Source organism: Rhinolophus hipposideros (assembly GCF_964194185.1).
Source record: "Rhinolophus hipposideros genome assembly, chromosome: 6".
NCBI classification, from domain to species: Eukaryota; Metazoa; Chordata; class Mammalia; order Chiroptera; family Rhinolophidae; genus Rhinolophus; species Rhinolophus hipposideros.
Window position 1 is genome coordinate 67,852,030 of NC_138052.1, and position 17,616 is coordinate 67,869,645.

The 17,616-nt window shown below is 38.3% G+C and overlaps 1 protein-coding gene across 6 annotated transcripts in view; it reads right to left on the reverse strand.

Moving 5' to 3' along the window:
- The window catches only part of ANKRD44 (ankyrin repeat domain 44), a 293,435-nt gene that overhangs the window by 131,777 nt on the left and 144,042 nt on the right, over positions 1-17,616 (reverse strand). For all 6 annotated transcript variants that reach the window (XM_081051008.1, XM_081051010.1, XM_081051009.1 and 3 more), the window contains exons 3-4: positions 11,007-11,085; positions 1,192-1,262 (exon numbers count right to left, since the gene is read on the reverse strand). In XM_081051008.1, the coding sequence (XP_080907134.1) occupies positions 1,192-1,262; positions 11,007-11,085 (150 nt within the window). The remainder of the gene's footprint in view (positions 1-1,191; positions 1,263-11,006; positions 11,086-17,616) is intronic.

Sequence of the window (17,616 nt, forward strand, 5' to 3'; positions counted from 1 at the left end):
ACCAGCGGCACCTGTAACGTCGGTGTATGCATTCTCAGCAACACCTCTTGCTCTTCGGTGTACTTGGAGAACATCACCTTCTCCAGTAGCAGAGGAGATGCTTCATTTGGTAAAATCAGCTGCAAAGACTAATAATCCCATGTGAAGTACCTCCAAGGTTAGAGCCTCTTGTATACCTAGATGGTGGACATGCCCTCTGACCAGGCTTCAAGGCTCACATTCTCCAGGGTTCCCTGCCACCCCTCCCCGCATTCCTCTCTGTTCTTAGTTCTAGACCTATATAAAAATGGTAATCTATTAGCCATCTTCCAGCATTCAAAAATAAATTCTTTCTTGAGCAACTACAACGTACCAGACTTACAATGTAGTATGAGGATACCTCAGGGAACATAATACAGATACCTGCCCTCAGGGAGCTTACATTCTAGTGACATGTTTGCCAAACTCGGCATGTTCAAACAGCTGATTAACTTCCTGGCCCCTGCTCCTCTGTCTCTGCTTTCTCAGTTAATGGCACCACCATCCACCCAATGGCTTCTTTTCCACCTCACCTCACAAGTTTCCAAGTCCTGCCAGGTTCATCTCTGCTGTGAACACCCCCCACGTCACCCTGCTCAGAGGACACCTAGCCCTCTGCATTTAACCAGAGCCTCTACTATGAGACTTACTTTCCTCTACACCCCGTGTTCCAGCTGAACCCTCCAATTGAACCCGCCATTCATTCATTTCTGTGCCTCTGGTCCTCTAGCATGTTTATGCCCCTGCCTCGGCCCTCCCTACTTCTGTTGGCCTGGTAAATCCCTACTCATCCTCTAAGGGTCAGCTCAATTGACAACTCTTCTTGGTAGACTTCCTCTATTCAAGCAGACAGTTATTTGCTTCCTCCTCCAATTCAGTTATGATAGTGTACTGATCTGCTTAGCTGTTTGCTTCCCCCTTCAGTCTGAGAACTCACTGACGTCAAGGGTCACTCCACCCATCTTGGACTACCCCAGGCACCCCCTCTCAGCACCATAGATGGCATGCAGGATACACGCAAATAAACAGCTGTTCAATTTTAAAAGGTAAACCTCTTGCACTAGAACTAAAACCCTTTTGCTCACCAGTGAGAATCCCTCCCTAATTCAGCAGAAAGCGTTTTTTCTCTTTCTAGGGACTGGAGGTGCTAGGGAAAATAAGATAATCACTCACTTCACTTCTGGAGGCAACAGCTCGGTGCAGTGGGGTCAGCCACATGTTGTCCTTGGCATTTACACGAGCGCCTGGAACCAAACAGCACGAGTTAGAAACATAAGGCAGTCAGGGAAGTTCTGTTGGTGTTATATCAAATGCGGTATCATGCACTCTCATTTGCCTGCTACAAGCACCACATTTTGTTTTGTTTTTTTTCTTTGTATCAGCCATGTGCTTTCTAGCAACCATGTAGAAGGAGACACCCAGTACACTAGTAGAAGGAGCAAGATCCGGAGCGAAAAATGTTACAAGAATTGGGTAAAGACCAGATAAGACATACAGTGTCTCACTGGGTAGGAGATACAGCTGTAAGAAGACTGAGCGTCTCTAGGACTATGAAAAAGTAGGTTCTGAAAAATGAAGTACTTTTCAGGTGTGTGTGAATGTGTGTGTGTGTGTGTGTGTGTGTGTTCCTGAATATAATGTATAATCCTGAATATAATATATAATCATATATGTTTAGTCATTATTTATGTCACAGGGCACACAATACTTTTCTTGGCAAACTGTTAGCATGAGCCGTCTTCCAATTTAAAGACCAGTTAAATTTCAAACAAATCTTGTGAAGCTGAGTTCTGATGAGAGTTCATCTGAGCTGAGGGGATTAGCAGAAATCTGTTTTATCTAGGAATCACAATTATTTCTCTGGGAAGAGCCAGATGTTTTGGTAGGAAGAAGCCAGCTTCCACAGAGCTTTTGCACAGACACAACATGAAGCCTATGGCTCTCTCACAGCATGGGGTAGGCAGACAGACTTCCACATGAGCTAGAACCAGCTCGCACTCAGGGATGTGCCTCATGCTCTGCTCTCTGGGGACATCACCATCAGGCAGCAGAAACTATGGGAACGGAGTCGAGGAAAGCAGAATGTGCCTCCTTCCATGATACCCTCTCCACAATGCAAATCCACCAAGTCTACAACTTAACTGATGAAACACCCAATATGAACTTCCTTTTGGAGAAGGTTTAGGGTTTTGATCAGTCTTCTGGTCAGATATGGAAAGTTTTATAAAAGAGCTGCAAAAGAGGAAGAGAAAAAAAAAATATATATATATATATTATACCTTTGTAGATATAATAAGACGAGACTATTTTAGCCTTAGACAACAAGGAAGGAAGCTTGTTGAGGAAGAAGAGTGAAGGATGAATCAAAGAAACTAGAAAGTAAGGCAGAGGGGAGGAAGTACAAAGGCGGTGCCTTGGCACAAGAGCTGAGAAAGTGAGTCAAATGGAAGCAGGGGCTGACTAATAATCTCTGTGAGGCCAAAGCCAGCTGACAGCTAAAAAACAGAAAACTTGGATTGGAAAAAAAAAAAGACTTTCATGGGTAAAAATGAGCTAGAAATTTAGTTTATGGCAGTAACTAAAAGGAAAGAAATCATAGAATTTACACTTTTTTCTCTTTAACTGAAGAAGAACGAATACCATCAACAATATCAGTTATAGAAAACAAGAACATCATAATCCCTAAAACAAAGACATAAAATGTCTCCTATACCCCCAATCTGATTGCATTGGTTTGAAATGGGGCACAAGTATTTTTTTATAAGTTTCCCAGTACCCAGGGTTATTATAATATGCTGTCAAGGTTGAGAACCACCAATAAATTGTTGCTTAGTTTATCAGGCTTAAAATTACTTGAGTCCTAATTCTAACTCCATCTGGGCAGTTTACCTGAGACAGTTCAAGCCCCTTACATCCATAAGGACCAAAAAAAATAAGTTTGCACATGCTAAGAATCAAAGGCAGTAAATACCTGTCTTCCAGTAGTAGGAAATCCTGGGCTAAATGCTCTGGAGAGAAACGAATGAAGTCTGGAAGGACAGTGGGATTCACGGTCAGAAGACCCAGGTTTGAGTTCTGACTTTAGCACCTACTGGCCCAGTGACGAAGAGCCACTAATCTGTAAAATGAGCTAACAACAACACAATAATAATAATTTCTACCCACTTTACTGGATGGTTGGAAGAATAAAATGTACTTGATTCTTTTGCAATTCTGTAAATTGCAAAGCACTAGAAAAATGTTAGCAGCTCTAATGTCTCATTCACCTCTAAATCTAGGTCTCAAGGAAATGAGAAGCATATAATTCCTATCACATCTTTTTCTCCCTAGTTCCAAACACTGGTTCTAATAATATGGAACAGAAATACGTATTTTATTATTTATAGTCTTCGACAGAATAAGTTTTGTATTGCTTGTGTAGAAACTTAAAAAGTTAATGCAAGAGGAAGGAACTCAAATGGCAAGACACATGAAAAGATACTGCTCCTTAAAATCCATTGGGTGGAAGCAAATGAAAGTGACTAACATATTGTTTCACACCCATCAAATTGGTGAAAATTATAAAGTGTGACAATACCGAGATTTAGTAAGAGTATGGAGCAACAGGAAGACTTAAATACAGATGGCTGGAGTGTGAATTGGTACAGCTCCCTTTGGGAAGCAATTTGGTTCTACCTAGGAAAATTGACAATGTGTGTGCCCTACCACCCAGTTATTCCACCCCAATCATATACCCCAGAGAAAGTCTCACACTTGAACAAGTATGTTCCCTGCAGCATGTTTGTAACAGCAAGAAATTGGAGTCCTAAATGTTGATCAAGAGGAAAATGGATAAATACACTGGAATATAGTTGTAAAATGAAATGCTACACTGTCATGAAATGAACAGATTGAAGATCTGTACATAAACAGATGCATTAGAAAAATGATATTGAATGAACAAATGAATTTGCAGAATAATACCTATGGCATACTAACAGTTACACAAGGTTTTTAACTTTACAAAAACAATTCTATATGTTGTTTATAGAAGCACAGACATACAATAAAAGTAACATACATGGCTAAAGAAAACATACAAATTCTGGACAGTGGTTGTCTTTAGGAATGGAGGGTGGGGAAACAGGATGAATACCTATACCCCATGGGCTGCAATTGTGTCTTCAATGTTTTATTTTCTTTAAAAAAATATACAGTGAAATGATAAACATCTAAGTATTACTTTGTCTTGTGCACCTGAAACTAATAAAAAAAAATGAGAATAAAAAAAAGCAAAACCCATGTCTTTCACTGTGGTTTCTGGTTATATTGTTAATATTTTGAAACAAAATACGAAAATTATATTTATTTCTATTAAAGTTCATCTTTGAATAATCTTAAAAAAATACAGTGAAAATATGGAAACATTGGTTTCACAAAGTTTGATGTACATGGGTATATTAATTCTATTATTTTCACATTTTTCTGTACATTTGAAACATTTACTAAAAAATATTTTTAAAAGAACTAATGCATTTGAAGTTTTATGTTTCTCAATAAAAATGGGGGGAAGACAGATTAAGTTACTTTTCTTTTTTTAACAATATTTTTTTCTCGATGTGAAAATGACATTTCCATCCTTTCCATATAAAGTGGTCCAGCCATACAGTATCTTCCAGGATTTTCCTAAGGCTCACCCCAGGTGAATAAGAGAATGGTAGCAAGATGCTGATGGTTGTACAGTCCAATTTGAAAAGAAATTTTCAAGTTAATAATATGTTACTTGCTGGTCTCTTTGTTGTTTTTTTCTTTTCTCATTTCTCCACAATCACTACAGTTGATCCCAGGGGTAGAATCCTCCGCTGTAGAACAGAGGCAAGGTAAGCACACCCAGGAAAGGTGGAACCACAGAAGTAGCAGAGATCTAGAGTCTTAGGGCATCTTTTGTTGTCTCTCTAAATTTGTTATCACCACAGTTTGAATCGAAGTATCTCATCCCAGTAGCTCCCTCTGCAGCCAGCCCACCAGAATACTGACGAGGCTATGATCTATGAGCATATTCCCAGATCTGTGTAGTACATTCCCAGATCTGTGTCTACCTGCTTTTGCCCCTGCATGTCAGAATCTTATCTTCAATCTCCCTCTCTTTCTTCTCTCTCCCTCTTTCTCCTCTTTCCCTCTCCCTCTCTCCCCCACCTCATACATACAACCTATTTCTGTCTTTGTGTGTCTATGCACGAGAATGCTCTACAACATGTTTCTAAAGGGAATAACTATGGGTGAATGTTAAGACTAATCTTCAAGGATGTTTTACAAAAAGTTTGACATAAAATACTGGAAACAACTATGGTGTTAGACAAAGAAGAGTGGGTTAAATAAATTATTGTATAGCCATACGATGTAGCTGGGATGCTTTATAAGAATGCTTAATAATGTGGAGAGATGTCCACAAAATACTGTCATGTGAAAAAAGCAAGTACTAAAACATTACACATGGAATGAGTCCATTTTTGTAAGAACAGTGAACAGTCTCTAGAAGGATATACCACAAAAGCCCTGAAAATAACTTTTGGGCACATGGTAAACACCATATAATAATCACTTGCTATTTCTAAAAGCAACGTCAGGGACTAAGAGATAAAGACTGGGGGGCATCTGCCATTAGCGCAGTTCTAAGCCCAGGCCAGGCCTAAATTAATAGCTGCCAACTGAAGGATGCTTTCTGGTTAAAAGAGAAATTCAGCAGCATCTCCTCAAATGAGCTGGTGTGAACTGAAGCTATGAAAATTTGCCTAACACAATGAACAGCAACAGACCTATTTTTCTTCTTGTTTTGATCACACAAATAATACACAAATGAATTCTTCTTAAAAAAAAAGAAAAGTATCATTACAGATTTAAGTAAAGTCCCGTTGAGTATCATCCCCAATGCTGCACTCTCCCTACTCCCTGAAGAAAATCACTGCTCTGAGCTTAGTACACATGCTTCCAGTTTCTTCTATGCCTTCATGTGCAAATATATGTACCCATAGAAAATCGAGAGAATTAACCTGAGTGGTCAGTACAATATTATTTTTGTATATTTAAAATATTATAGAATAATTTTTAAAAATCTATAGCATTGTTTCATAAGTATGTTTTTAGTATGTTGTATCATATTGTAATAACACCCTGAATCTCCTTGTTTCACTCAACAATATATATTTCTTATCTACCTATGTTGATACTTAGAGAATGAGTCCATTCTTTTTTATTTCCACATGAATTCCAACATATAAATGCCACATTTTTTAAGACATTCACTCTATTGATGTATATTTCACTTGTTTCCAATATTTCACTATTCAAACAATGCTGCTATGAACAGCCATAAAATGACTCCTTATGCAAACGTGTAGGTATTTGTCTACGACAGATAATTAGAAATGGGCTTGCTGTGTCATAGGTCATGCACACTTTTGGTTTTCACAGTCAACCCTACAAAGTGTGCCAATTTACTCACACACAGTGTATAAGACCACTTAGTTTTCCCCACTTCCTCATCAAACTGGGTATTATCAGTCATTTAAAATATTACATACCAGATTAGAAGAAAATGGTATCTCATTTTTGTGCTTTCCTGTTTAATAGTAAAGTTGCTTGTCTTCAAATATGTTTGTTTACTGGCCATTTACAATTCCTTCTCTGAGAACTGCTTGTGCATGTTCTTTTTCCTATTTCCCCTGTTTTTCCAATGTTAGTATACGTGCTGCTGAAGTGATCACTCACGTATTTTTCTATTATTGTATTTTCTTATAATTTGTATTTACACACTTGCATTGTATTGTTATTACTATTATTGTTTATATATTCTGAAAACTTTCATTTTTATGTAGATCCAAATGTGGCTTTTAATATTAAAATTCTTTCAAGGAGAAAAATGACCCTCAGCTTGCTGAACACCATAAAGCAACACACTCCTTGCGTGTAACAAACAATACCAACACTGTTTCCGTGCAGCTTTGGAGTCACTAGAGGAGGTGAAAGATAATTAGAAACCTAGCAAGTGGCTTCTTTCGGTCCCTGTTAAAGTCCTCCATCCCTCCACTCATCCTCCTCCAGAAGATTGACTAGGCAGCTGCCAGGAAAACCTCCTCTCCCTGAACAGAATTATTATGACAAAAGCAGAGTTATCTGCATGAGGATCGAGCAGTATTTCATCAGTGTCATCCCCTGCTCCTGGCTTCCTCATCCTCTTCCTCCAAATGCTTCCCAGAGCCTTGTTTACATGTCAGAGGGAGATGTCAGCTGGTTTTGGCTCTGAGTTGAATATTTATAAATGATTTTTCTACAGGAAGCTCCAAGTTATTTACCTGCCTGTCAGGCACCATTGTGCACTGACAGACACAGAGTCTGCATGTCTAATGATTTAAACGCAAAAGCATTTTAAAGCTTAAACATGTTTTTAAAAGTGCAGGGCTATACTGATTCTTCAGAAACACAGACCCATCTAAAAGTGGTCAGGCGTGAACTCTGATTATAAATTAAGGGCATTTTATTTTTAAATCTTATACCTATTACCACTTAATAGCATTTTCATAGAGATCAGGAGTAACAAGAACTCTGAGCATCTTTTCCAGAGGCAACATTTCTGTTCTCTTAGCCCTGTCATCAAGGAAGAAGTAGAACAAAGAAAAACGGTAGAAAAGTGACAGGAATATCTTATAGGGCAAAGAGAGTAATTGATTCCTAAGGCTGATTTATCCAAAGTTTGGCTTTTAATTATAGAAATAAACAACTATGAACAAAATCATATGAAATTTTATTATAATACAATGAAGTCAGCTTGCTATTGATTTTTTTTAAACAAACAGACCAAATCTTATTACAGCCCAGGTGACTGTCCTTCAAAGCAATGACCTTGGAAGAGTGTATGATAATTCCATGTATGTGGCAATTGCTTGGAACATTTTTAGAACTCCCCCTTGGGCTTGCTTTTAGAGCCAGTTTTCATACCTATGAGATAATGGCTCATCATTTTATAATCACACATCATTGGGGGCCAAAATCATCATTGCCTGATTTAATCCATCCTCTTTCACTTCTAGAAAAAAGATAACAACAACAACAAAATCCAACCTCAGAGGATGAATATTTGTTAGGCATAAAACTGAAAACTATGGCCTGCCACAGCTCTGGAGGCAATTTGCATTGGGAGGGGAAATCACATTTCGAAAAATCACAGGAAATAATTTTATGGGAATACCATTTGTTTGGTGGCCTATGTTCTAATAAATTTATTTATTTATTTATTTATTTAAATTTATATATCATTTTTAATTAGTACTTACACTTCACAAACACTCCCATGTTAGAGTGTTACTCCCATGGTACTTCCAGGTTTCTTCCTTCAGCCCAGAACTCTCTAACCCTTGTGCATCCCCAGAGTTTCTCTACATGGTACCGTCACTGTGGTAATTTTTCTGTGTACTCTGTTTCCTATATCTCTAGCCTTGTCTCTTAACTCTTATCCACTGATTGGTTTACACCGATCTCATTCATACGTTTCTGGGCAAATGATTTAGCAAGCTCCTTTCCTTCTCTCTGCCTTAAGCCTAACTAGGCCAGTCCCCAAGCAGAAGCTAAAGTAGGGGCTGTGGGGGCGGAGAATAAAGCCAAAATCTGGACTGGCAGTTATAAGAAGGTGAAATTTGCAAGGCCTAAGTTCCTCCCTGTTTGCTCAGAGGCATTCAGGACTCCATCCACCTGGCTAACAGGAGATAATGCCAGTAGGAATTTAGCAGGCTTGGGTTGCACTATGATCTGCAAGTTAATACAGCAACAGAGAACACAGCTGGAATGGGCTATTCCAGCAAGACAAATTATTTGTCCAATCATTAGCACCTCATTCATTATTAAGTTAGAAAACAGTTTGGTTGGATTCCCTAAAGGGTCAGCTGCCAGATGTAAGCTCAAAGATGAAATCATCAGGCTCTTACAATATTTCTTTAGGAATATGATATACAAATTGAAAATTAAAGCCGTGTGAATTCCAAGAGTTTGCCTAAGCTTCTGAAGTTGAGTCAAATTTTTTAAAGAATTTCTCTAATGCTCTCTCTTACTCTAAGTCTTCTTAATTTGATGGAGGGAGGAGGAAAAATTCCATAGCATGTGCCACCCGAAATTATTCTAGAGAGGTGAACAGCTCAGTAACTCTAAGACCAAAAAGGCATACAGACCAAGATATATGGAACAGCTTCTCCTGGCTCTACTGAATATGGCACATTTAAGAAAGGCTGATGGACTGCACACCTATATGAAGGTGATGTGAAACCAAGTTTCTCAATCACCAACTCCCAGATACCTGAGGAAAATAGGTGTGTCAACTTCATGCTACAGAATTAAAACCTGCCCTTGCACATGTAGAAAACCAACCAAACAAAAGCCAAACGTGGAGTTCTAAGACAAAGTTTTGAATTTGTACCATATGTGAACCTAACATTTCTCTGAAATGGCTCTATTTTAACATTTGGATGGTGGGTATAGCTAGTAGGGACTATTGGGTAGTCCCTACTACCCAATAGCACAAGATTCTTTATTTTATACCCCCAGTGATTTCTGCCTACAATTTTCCATGGGCCAAATTTCTATTGCTGGAACAACTGGCCAGGTGTGTGCTGGCTCTTAGCCATAGTCTGTGCCAGCAGTAAACAATACATGGTGGTTTACAGCATAGCCTTGGAATATCTTTAGAATTGTCAGAAGGAAAGCCTGTTCTCGAAAACATACGGAATGCCCCACAAAATCTAACCTAAGCTCCATGGCGATTGTCAGGAGAACAGGGCACACCTGTTAGAAGGCACAGAATACGTGTTTCCTGGGGAAAGCCACCTCAAGGAGATGAACACAACAGAAGTAGGGCAATGTGAATCTTCCTTGTGTAGCTCGACACAATTCTTATTTCTTTTCCACAATGTTCTCCACATCTGCTTAAATGTATGTTATCAGCTCCTATCTTTGTGTAGCTTACTTTGGAATTCTAGTTTCCCTTTGCTACTGCACACAAAGTACAGGTCTTTTGCATAGTCTGTGGGCAGAGGCATTTCCTCCAGATTTTAATCTTCCCAAACAAAATGGAGGGGGAAGAAAGCCAGCCAGTCTGCACACAATCCACACTAAGACACAGGCACATGCTCAGATCAGTGCAGGGATTTTTCCAGCAAATACTCAAGGGAGAAAGCGCATACTGGTTTTGGAAACCTGTTTGGTGAGATGTACCAGCATACAGGTTTCCAAAACTGAAACCATTGGTAGGTTTAAATGGAATGAAATACTTAAAATACACAGAAAAATAAAGAGAATATCACGAGGACCAGTGTTCACACAAATCAGATTTAACACTGTTTACCATATTTGTTCTAATTTTAAAAAATAAAATATTTTACAGAGTTGTAGTCTCTTTTACATCCTTCCCTGAAAATATCTCTCACTCAACCTGCTTTCTCAGAGGTAACCACTATCCAGAAATGGATATTTCCTTTCCTTCCATGTTTTTATATTTCTATTACACAGGCAGTCATATATCCAAAAACAAAACAGAGCATTGTTTAGCAGTGTAATTTAAATATAGGCAAATACACACATACATTTGTGTGTATTCATATAGACCTTAAGAAATCAGTTTTCTTGTTTATTCTTTTTTTACAATGGAAAAATGTAAGAATATATCCAAATATATTGAATTGAGTATATCCAAATATACTAAATTCATCTATAATACTGTGCCTGATTAGACAGTCAGGAATGAGACTTTCAAAGCAAAATGAAAGTTTTACTGGAGAAGTCAGTTCTCAACAAGAACAGCTTCTTGCACTGTCTTTCATCTACTGATAAAAAAAAATCACTGATCAAATAAACTTCCACGAGCATAAAAAAGAAATTTTGTTTGGGCTCACTGTAGTAATCAATCTAGTAAGTTGATTATTTAAACTTTTTATCTACAATTGACTTGAAGTACAGCTGGTATTTACCTGAAAGAATCAGGAGTTCGATGATCTCTGCATCTCCCAGAAAAGCAGCCACATGAAGCGGGGTTCGCTTCTCAGAATCCTGAAACAATGGGAAAGATAAACAATAAGTCAGTGGTGTCTGCAGGTGGCTTTTGTAGACACAGTAAGACGTGTCATTCACTCTGAGGTTAATGCTTGTGGGAGAAAGTGAAGGCCAAACACCTACTCAGGTGATTTCTGTTTATAGATTTTTCTCAGCATCTCTCGTAGTCACATGTATGAAAGATGCCATTTTGTGTGTCTGTGTTCTATTGGCCTCCCTGCTCCATTTATGAAAGGTCAGCTCAGGTCAGGATGGACTATCATGCACCGGATGATGGAACTGAATTATTTTCAAAACTTCAGTAATGGTTGAAAAAAAACAAAGTTGAACCTTTGTACCTACCTTAACAGCATAATTCAAAGCTTTCAATGATTTTATTTTCTTTCTAAGGGAACATAATGGAATTGTTCACAAGGACATTAAACATAAGTACAGTAATTTTCTCCTTTCTATCGCCATTAACTGTTGCCTAGACCACTTCCCATTCATATAATACTTACTGAATACCTACTGTATGCCAGAAACCAGATTCTGGGGACAGAAGGGTGACCGTGAAAGGCCCAGTCCAGGCCTTTATGAAACTTATATTTAAGTGGGTAGGCCAACATAGTCATGTAAACAAATGTCACATAAGGTAATTTCAGATGGTGATAAAGGCTATAAAAAAATTAAAACAGGGTAATGGGATCAAGTAACTGGGGTGATGGGAATAAAATTCCTTAGAGTGGTAGAGAAAAGCTTTCTGAGGATGTTGACAATGAAGCTCAGAGCTGAGGTAAGAGATTACTATTTCCGTTTTATAGATGAAAAAAATGGCTCAAATAAATTAAAAATTTCCTCAAGACCCCATAGCAGAGCCAAGATTAGACTTTCGCTGGTCAGACACCAGTCTAAGTCCTTGGCAAAGCATTTAACATACTGTGCTAAGAGGCAGCACAATAACATGCAGGGGAAAAAATATTGCTTCCCCTTCTGTAAATTGGAGATAATAATATCAACCTTAGAAAACTGATAAGCGAAGTCAAGGTCATGTAAGTAAACAGAGCTCTAGGCAGGCATGAGGCTTGGCCCATGCACAGCAAGTGCTCCAGGCAGAGCCATTATTGTCATAGACTGTTGTGTGTGTTATCTTCCCTCCAAGACTGAGAACTCTCACAGGATAAAGACTTACTCTTGTTTATCACCATAGCAGCAACAAACTAGGTGCTCAGCATAAATTGGTCAAACTGAGCTGGTCTGTGTGTGTGGTCTCTTCTACAAACTTCCATTGATTGCTCCATAACAATGGTAACCAAAGCCCGCATGCTATCTTTGAGGTTTCTCCTAAAACTAGCATGCATTTTAGTTTCCAGAGACTCATTGATTCACTATTAATTTTAACCATTATTCCTGTGATTACTTGATTATACAATCCACCTAACAACCTTTGATTAGCCCCAGGATATTACTCTATTTCCTGATCTCTGCTCTTGCTCAGTCTCTTTCAGATTATTGCCTTTAGACATTTCATAACTCACTAATATCTATTAATAAAAGAGATGGCAGAGAACTGATCTACAAATCAGGCTATTTGTTAGGAGGTCTGATAAGTAGGTTTTATGAAAGGATGGACTAACTTTTAAGTGGATGAAAAGAGGAGTCTGAATTAGCTGGGAATTTATGTTGTCTATGTATGCTGCAGGGAATTAGTACAGATAAGTGGAAATCAGGCAGTCATATAACTACTCCATATAAACTAATGGTATACCTTGGGAAATTCAGTAAGATATACAACCATGGTTCACCCTCTTACAGCCATATCAACCTTTCTTTAAAAATAAAGATTCAATATTTGAAACACATTCGTTTATTTGAAAGTTAAGTATAATAATTTGTGCAATGAATTATACAAATAACTAAGACTAGACTTCCAAAATGTTTTCTATTTCTATTTCTTCTATCGAGATCTCTACAAGTACTTTCCATTTCAGCCTTATATTTCCTTTGAATCCCCACTATAGCTACTAAAAAATGTCTCTTGTGTCTTAGGATAAAACTTACGTAATTATACGTTATTCTGGACATTGAACTGGTTCCAGGGTTTGGTTCAATAAATTAAATCTTACCTAAATGCTTTAAACAAGGACTAACCCAACCCAAATTATGACTTCATTTGACCTGAAGCAAAGTCAGTGCTCTGTTGGAGAATTTGGCCTCAAATAAAAAGTCAAGAAAACCGTAATATCTAAATCTGTGGCCTGTTATTATATGACTGGCCTTGCTGATTTTGTGGCCCCTTTTATAGCACCTTTATAACATAGCTTGTTCAAACTAAAGTTTTCATAGTATAAAATGGGTGTGCTATGTGAGATCATATTGTAAAAATTATTGATTGTGAATCCCAGTGTCCCTGTGAATTTGCACTTAAAAGTTTCCTGTAGCTTCCAAAACATCTATGCCAATTGATCATCTCCTTCAGTGACATGCCATAGAGGTAACTGCAGAGAAGATTTGTATTCAGTCAGCAGTCCTTTGGTTCTCTGAAGAAGCAGAACCACATGAACACTTTAAGGTTTTATTAAGACCTTAACCAAAATAACAATGCATTTCTATTGTTGACCACGGGTTGCTAACACCTGCTCTCCAGCAGAAACCCAAGAGATGTGTAGGATCATGAGTTCAGGGGGTGAACAACAGAACCACAGTCATCATCATATTCAATCAGGTGAATCAGCCAGAAGTTTGCAATTCATCCTCTGCTGAAGTATAAGGCCATTCTTCTTTGCCATAAGCTAGACAAATGGAGTGGGTGATGCAATGGTATAATACAAGGGGGGCGGGGAAGGATCTGGGGAAAAGAGAATACTAGTAATAACTAGTAAAAATAGGTTCTAGGCCAGTGATACCTCTAGGGCAGGGGTGTCCAAACTTTTTTCAATGTTTTTTACCAAGGGCCATATGCGGTAAAATACACAAACAGCCAGGCCACTCACTTGAGGTGAAGTACGTATTGCCTCACCTGGTTTATTTAAGTAAACTAAATATATATTTGGAATTTTCTGTGGGCCAATTAACAATGGATTGCAGACGCGCATTGGCCCGTGGGCCGCAGTTTTCACACCCCTGCTCTAGTGTATCTAGAAGAAGAAACAAAACCTATCTGGTAATTATGGAAGTGCTTTTCATTTTTTTCCTCAAAATTCCTTCTCATCTAGTCTACTATTTGAATCTCATAACATCCTTACCAGGGGAGACATACCTTCCAGAACTGCTTTGGTAAGTCGTCCTATCAAAATGCAAAAGAGGGAGGAAACTGGGCCCTGGCATAGATTCCATGACTTGTTTAACACAGCAAACTAATGTAAAAGAATTAGGTATCCTGGCTCCCAACTTGAAACATTTTGCTTTATAAAAATGGAAGCAAGAACATCACCTTAGGAATTGCCTTGATTGTCTATAAACATTTCCATTATAATTCTGGGGGTGGGGAAAGGTGACAAACACTAGTAAATATTCTTTTAAATGAGCTTACAATAAATTAAGTAGTCTGGGACCAAATGAGTAAATTGAGAACCAAAGCTGAAAACACATGCGCTTTTACTACAGGAAGGGTCAATACACCAGAGGGTTGGGATTTAACGCTTGCTCAGTGATGAGAGATAAGGTGGACAACTGGAACGGAGACCCTCATGTAGAGAAAAACCTTTGAAGTGGTCTTAAAGAAAGATTCTTCAAGTAAAACAGTGGGCTCGAAAATAAAAAATAAAAAAGCCAAACACTCCACAGGCAGATATCAAGCAATGCCTTGGCCTAGATTCTTGGTAGGGAAATAAGTGTCTCCACTGAGCAACTGCATCTCCAGAGTCTGCCCTCATGTGGTTTGGGGTTTTGAATTCAAAGTACCTATGTAAACCAGGAACTTTCCAAGCTGAAAAGTAGGCATAAATATTGGTGTTAAGCCAAGGATACTCCCAGGGTGCCAAGAAGAAGAAACGAAAGCTATCTGGAGAGATGCGTCCTTAATACAAGCAACCCAGGACACCCACAGATTAAACCTCCACTGAAGATGAGCTCACAAGCCTAAACCACAAGACTCACGTGGACATAATTCACCATAAGCAAGAGTCATCAGGCATAAAAACCTCAAAAAAGAAAGAACTTGAGATAAGAATCAGACAGAGATATGAATAATGTTTTAAATAATTTAAAATGAAGGACAAAGTCCAAGGGAGAAAGCAAAACATTATTGTTTTTTTTTTTAATGAACAAAATTTGAGGGAAAAGGTATAAAGGAAGAGTTACGGGAAACAGTATGAACACACCGTGCTAGAGATTATCTAAGACTTTGGTCTAAGAGATGATACAGAAGAGTAGAAAAAAGATAGGAGAAGGATTAAGGAAGTACAGGATATGTTTTGCAACCATTTATTCAGCCATATTTTCTAGGCACAGACATTTATTGAGAAGTTATTATATCCCAGACATTATGGCAGATGAAAGGAATACAAAATTTAAACATCCAGTCCTCACCCTAAAGGAACTTATAGTCCAGTTACCAGTTCCCAAATTTAGGACATCAGAACAAAAACAGTAACAGGGAAGTGACCGTTAGTGATAATGATGATGTTAAATGATGTGCAAAAATCACCAAATGCAATGAGACAAATGTCTCGGTGAATACTGCCCCAAAATACATCCCGTTCTCAATCGCCCTAAACAGGAAGTCTAAACTGACAAGAGAAAGATCTCTTCTGAATTGGGAAATAAACACATCTTGTCTGGGACTCCCTAGAGGCCCTGTTGGCTCCAGCTTAACCTGGGAACTTTGGAAGCCCTGGAGCAATCTTCCAGGTTAGTCACAGAGCCCAGTCTGTACTTTACAGGCTGACTTCAGGGTAGTTTCTGGATCAAAATTAGAGTCCAGGACCAGGCTAGGACTCCAGTAACATCCAGGCATAGTGGCTGGGCTAAGTGCTCTGTGCCATTTGCATGCACTTCCCTCTGTGGCCCAAGTGGACTCTCTGTGATAACCAACAGCTGAAGAATGGTCAGGTAGGTCTTCATGAATACAAGAGGAGAAAATAATTAAAAAGCAAACACTATAAGATTAGCACATGTTGGAAATGGTTCATCAGAGTAGTTTTTAACCTATTGTTCAAGTACCACAAAAAGAGAGACCTTTTTCCATTACCCAGGAGCTCCGATTCCAAATAGTCCTTTGCAAACAGATTCCAAACCAAGGAAAGACCAAGGTCTCTCCAGAAGGAAGGAAGGTAAACCCTCCCTTTCTGTAAATAGCCAGACACATACAGCCAGATGGCGTCTGAGCTAAATTTGCAGTATGTCATAGAGATCAGGCAGAGGAAGTTTCTGTCATCTGTTTACCAAAGAAGCAGATGAAAGAAAATAGGGAACTTGAAGTATGTACACGTAAAGTGAGTTTGACATGGACAGAGAGTTCATTTTGGCAGCTAAAAATACTGTGCAGACTGAGGGGGCACCCCAAGCCTTTGTTTTAAAGATTAAGAACTGTTGATTACATGCTTTGGAAATTCTGGGAAGTGCATGATCTAATCTTCATTATAAGTATCTGTCATAAACTGAAACAAACATCCCTCCCTACATATAAATATCTTACATACCAAGACAGACAGATGGAGCAATATTCACAAGCCCCGCAAAGCCTTCCTGTCGTGAAATACAGAAGAAGTTAAGTTTTAATTGTCAATCCAAACTGCCATTCATATCAAAGAAGCAGGGAAATAATCAACAACTTAGGTCCAATGAGCTTAATGTGATAGCAAACAGAGATCACTAGAAGCAAGGAGATATCTAAAGAAACTCTGATATCTGAAGAATATCTGAAGAAACTCAAAACAGCTACCTAGGAGATACTGCAAAGGATGTGAAGAGAAGAGCCAAAGACACGTTACAGATTTAAATCATACAAGAAGCAAAACGGGAAAGATGTTTGCTTGGTCTTACGGTAGGACATTAAAAGAAGTTTGTAAAGAAGAAAGCAAAAGAAAGAAACAAGTATCATGTTTCTTTTAAAATCTTTTATATTTACGTTCAACTTTTAACACCTCACACACAAATATAGAAAAGTACAGAAAATGACAGATCTATATGTTCCCACCAGCAAAATCAAATATGTTAACATTTTTTTATATCCACTTCAGAACTCGGTTTTAAAAAATACCTTTAGGGTTGAAGTGCCATGAGTACTGTGATTTGCAAATGGTTCAGAAAAATAACTTGAAGTGTGTGTGTGTGTGTGTGTGTGTGTGTGTGTGTGTATGAAAGAGAAAGAGAGAGAGAGAGAGATAGGTAGGTAACGCTGTTTTCGGTTCTTCCCTGTTACAAATGGTGTTTCAATGAGTATCTTTCTACATGCCTCTCTGTGTATATGTATGAGAATTTCTCTAGAGCAAGTACCAAGGAAAGAAGTGCTGGATCTTGGATTACATTCATATTCAACTTTATTAGGTATTGACAAATAGCTTTCAAGACTAGTTTTATCAATTTACACTCACACCAGTCACATAT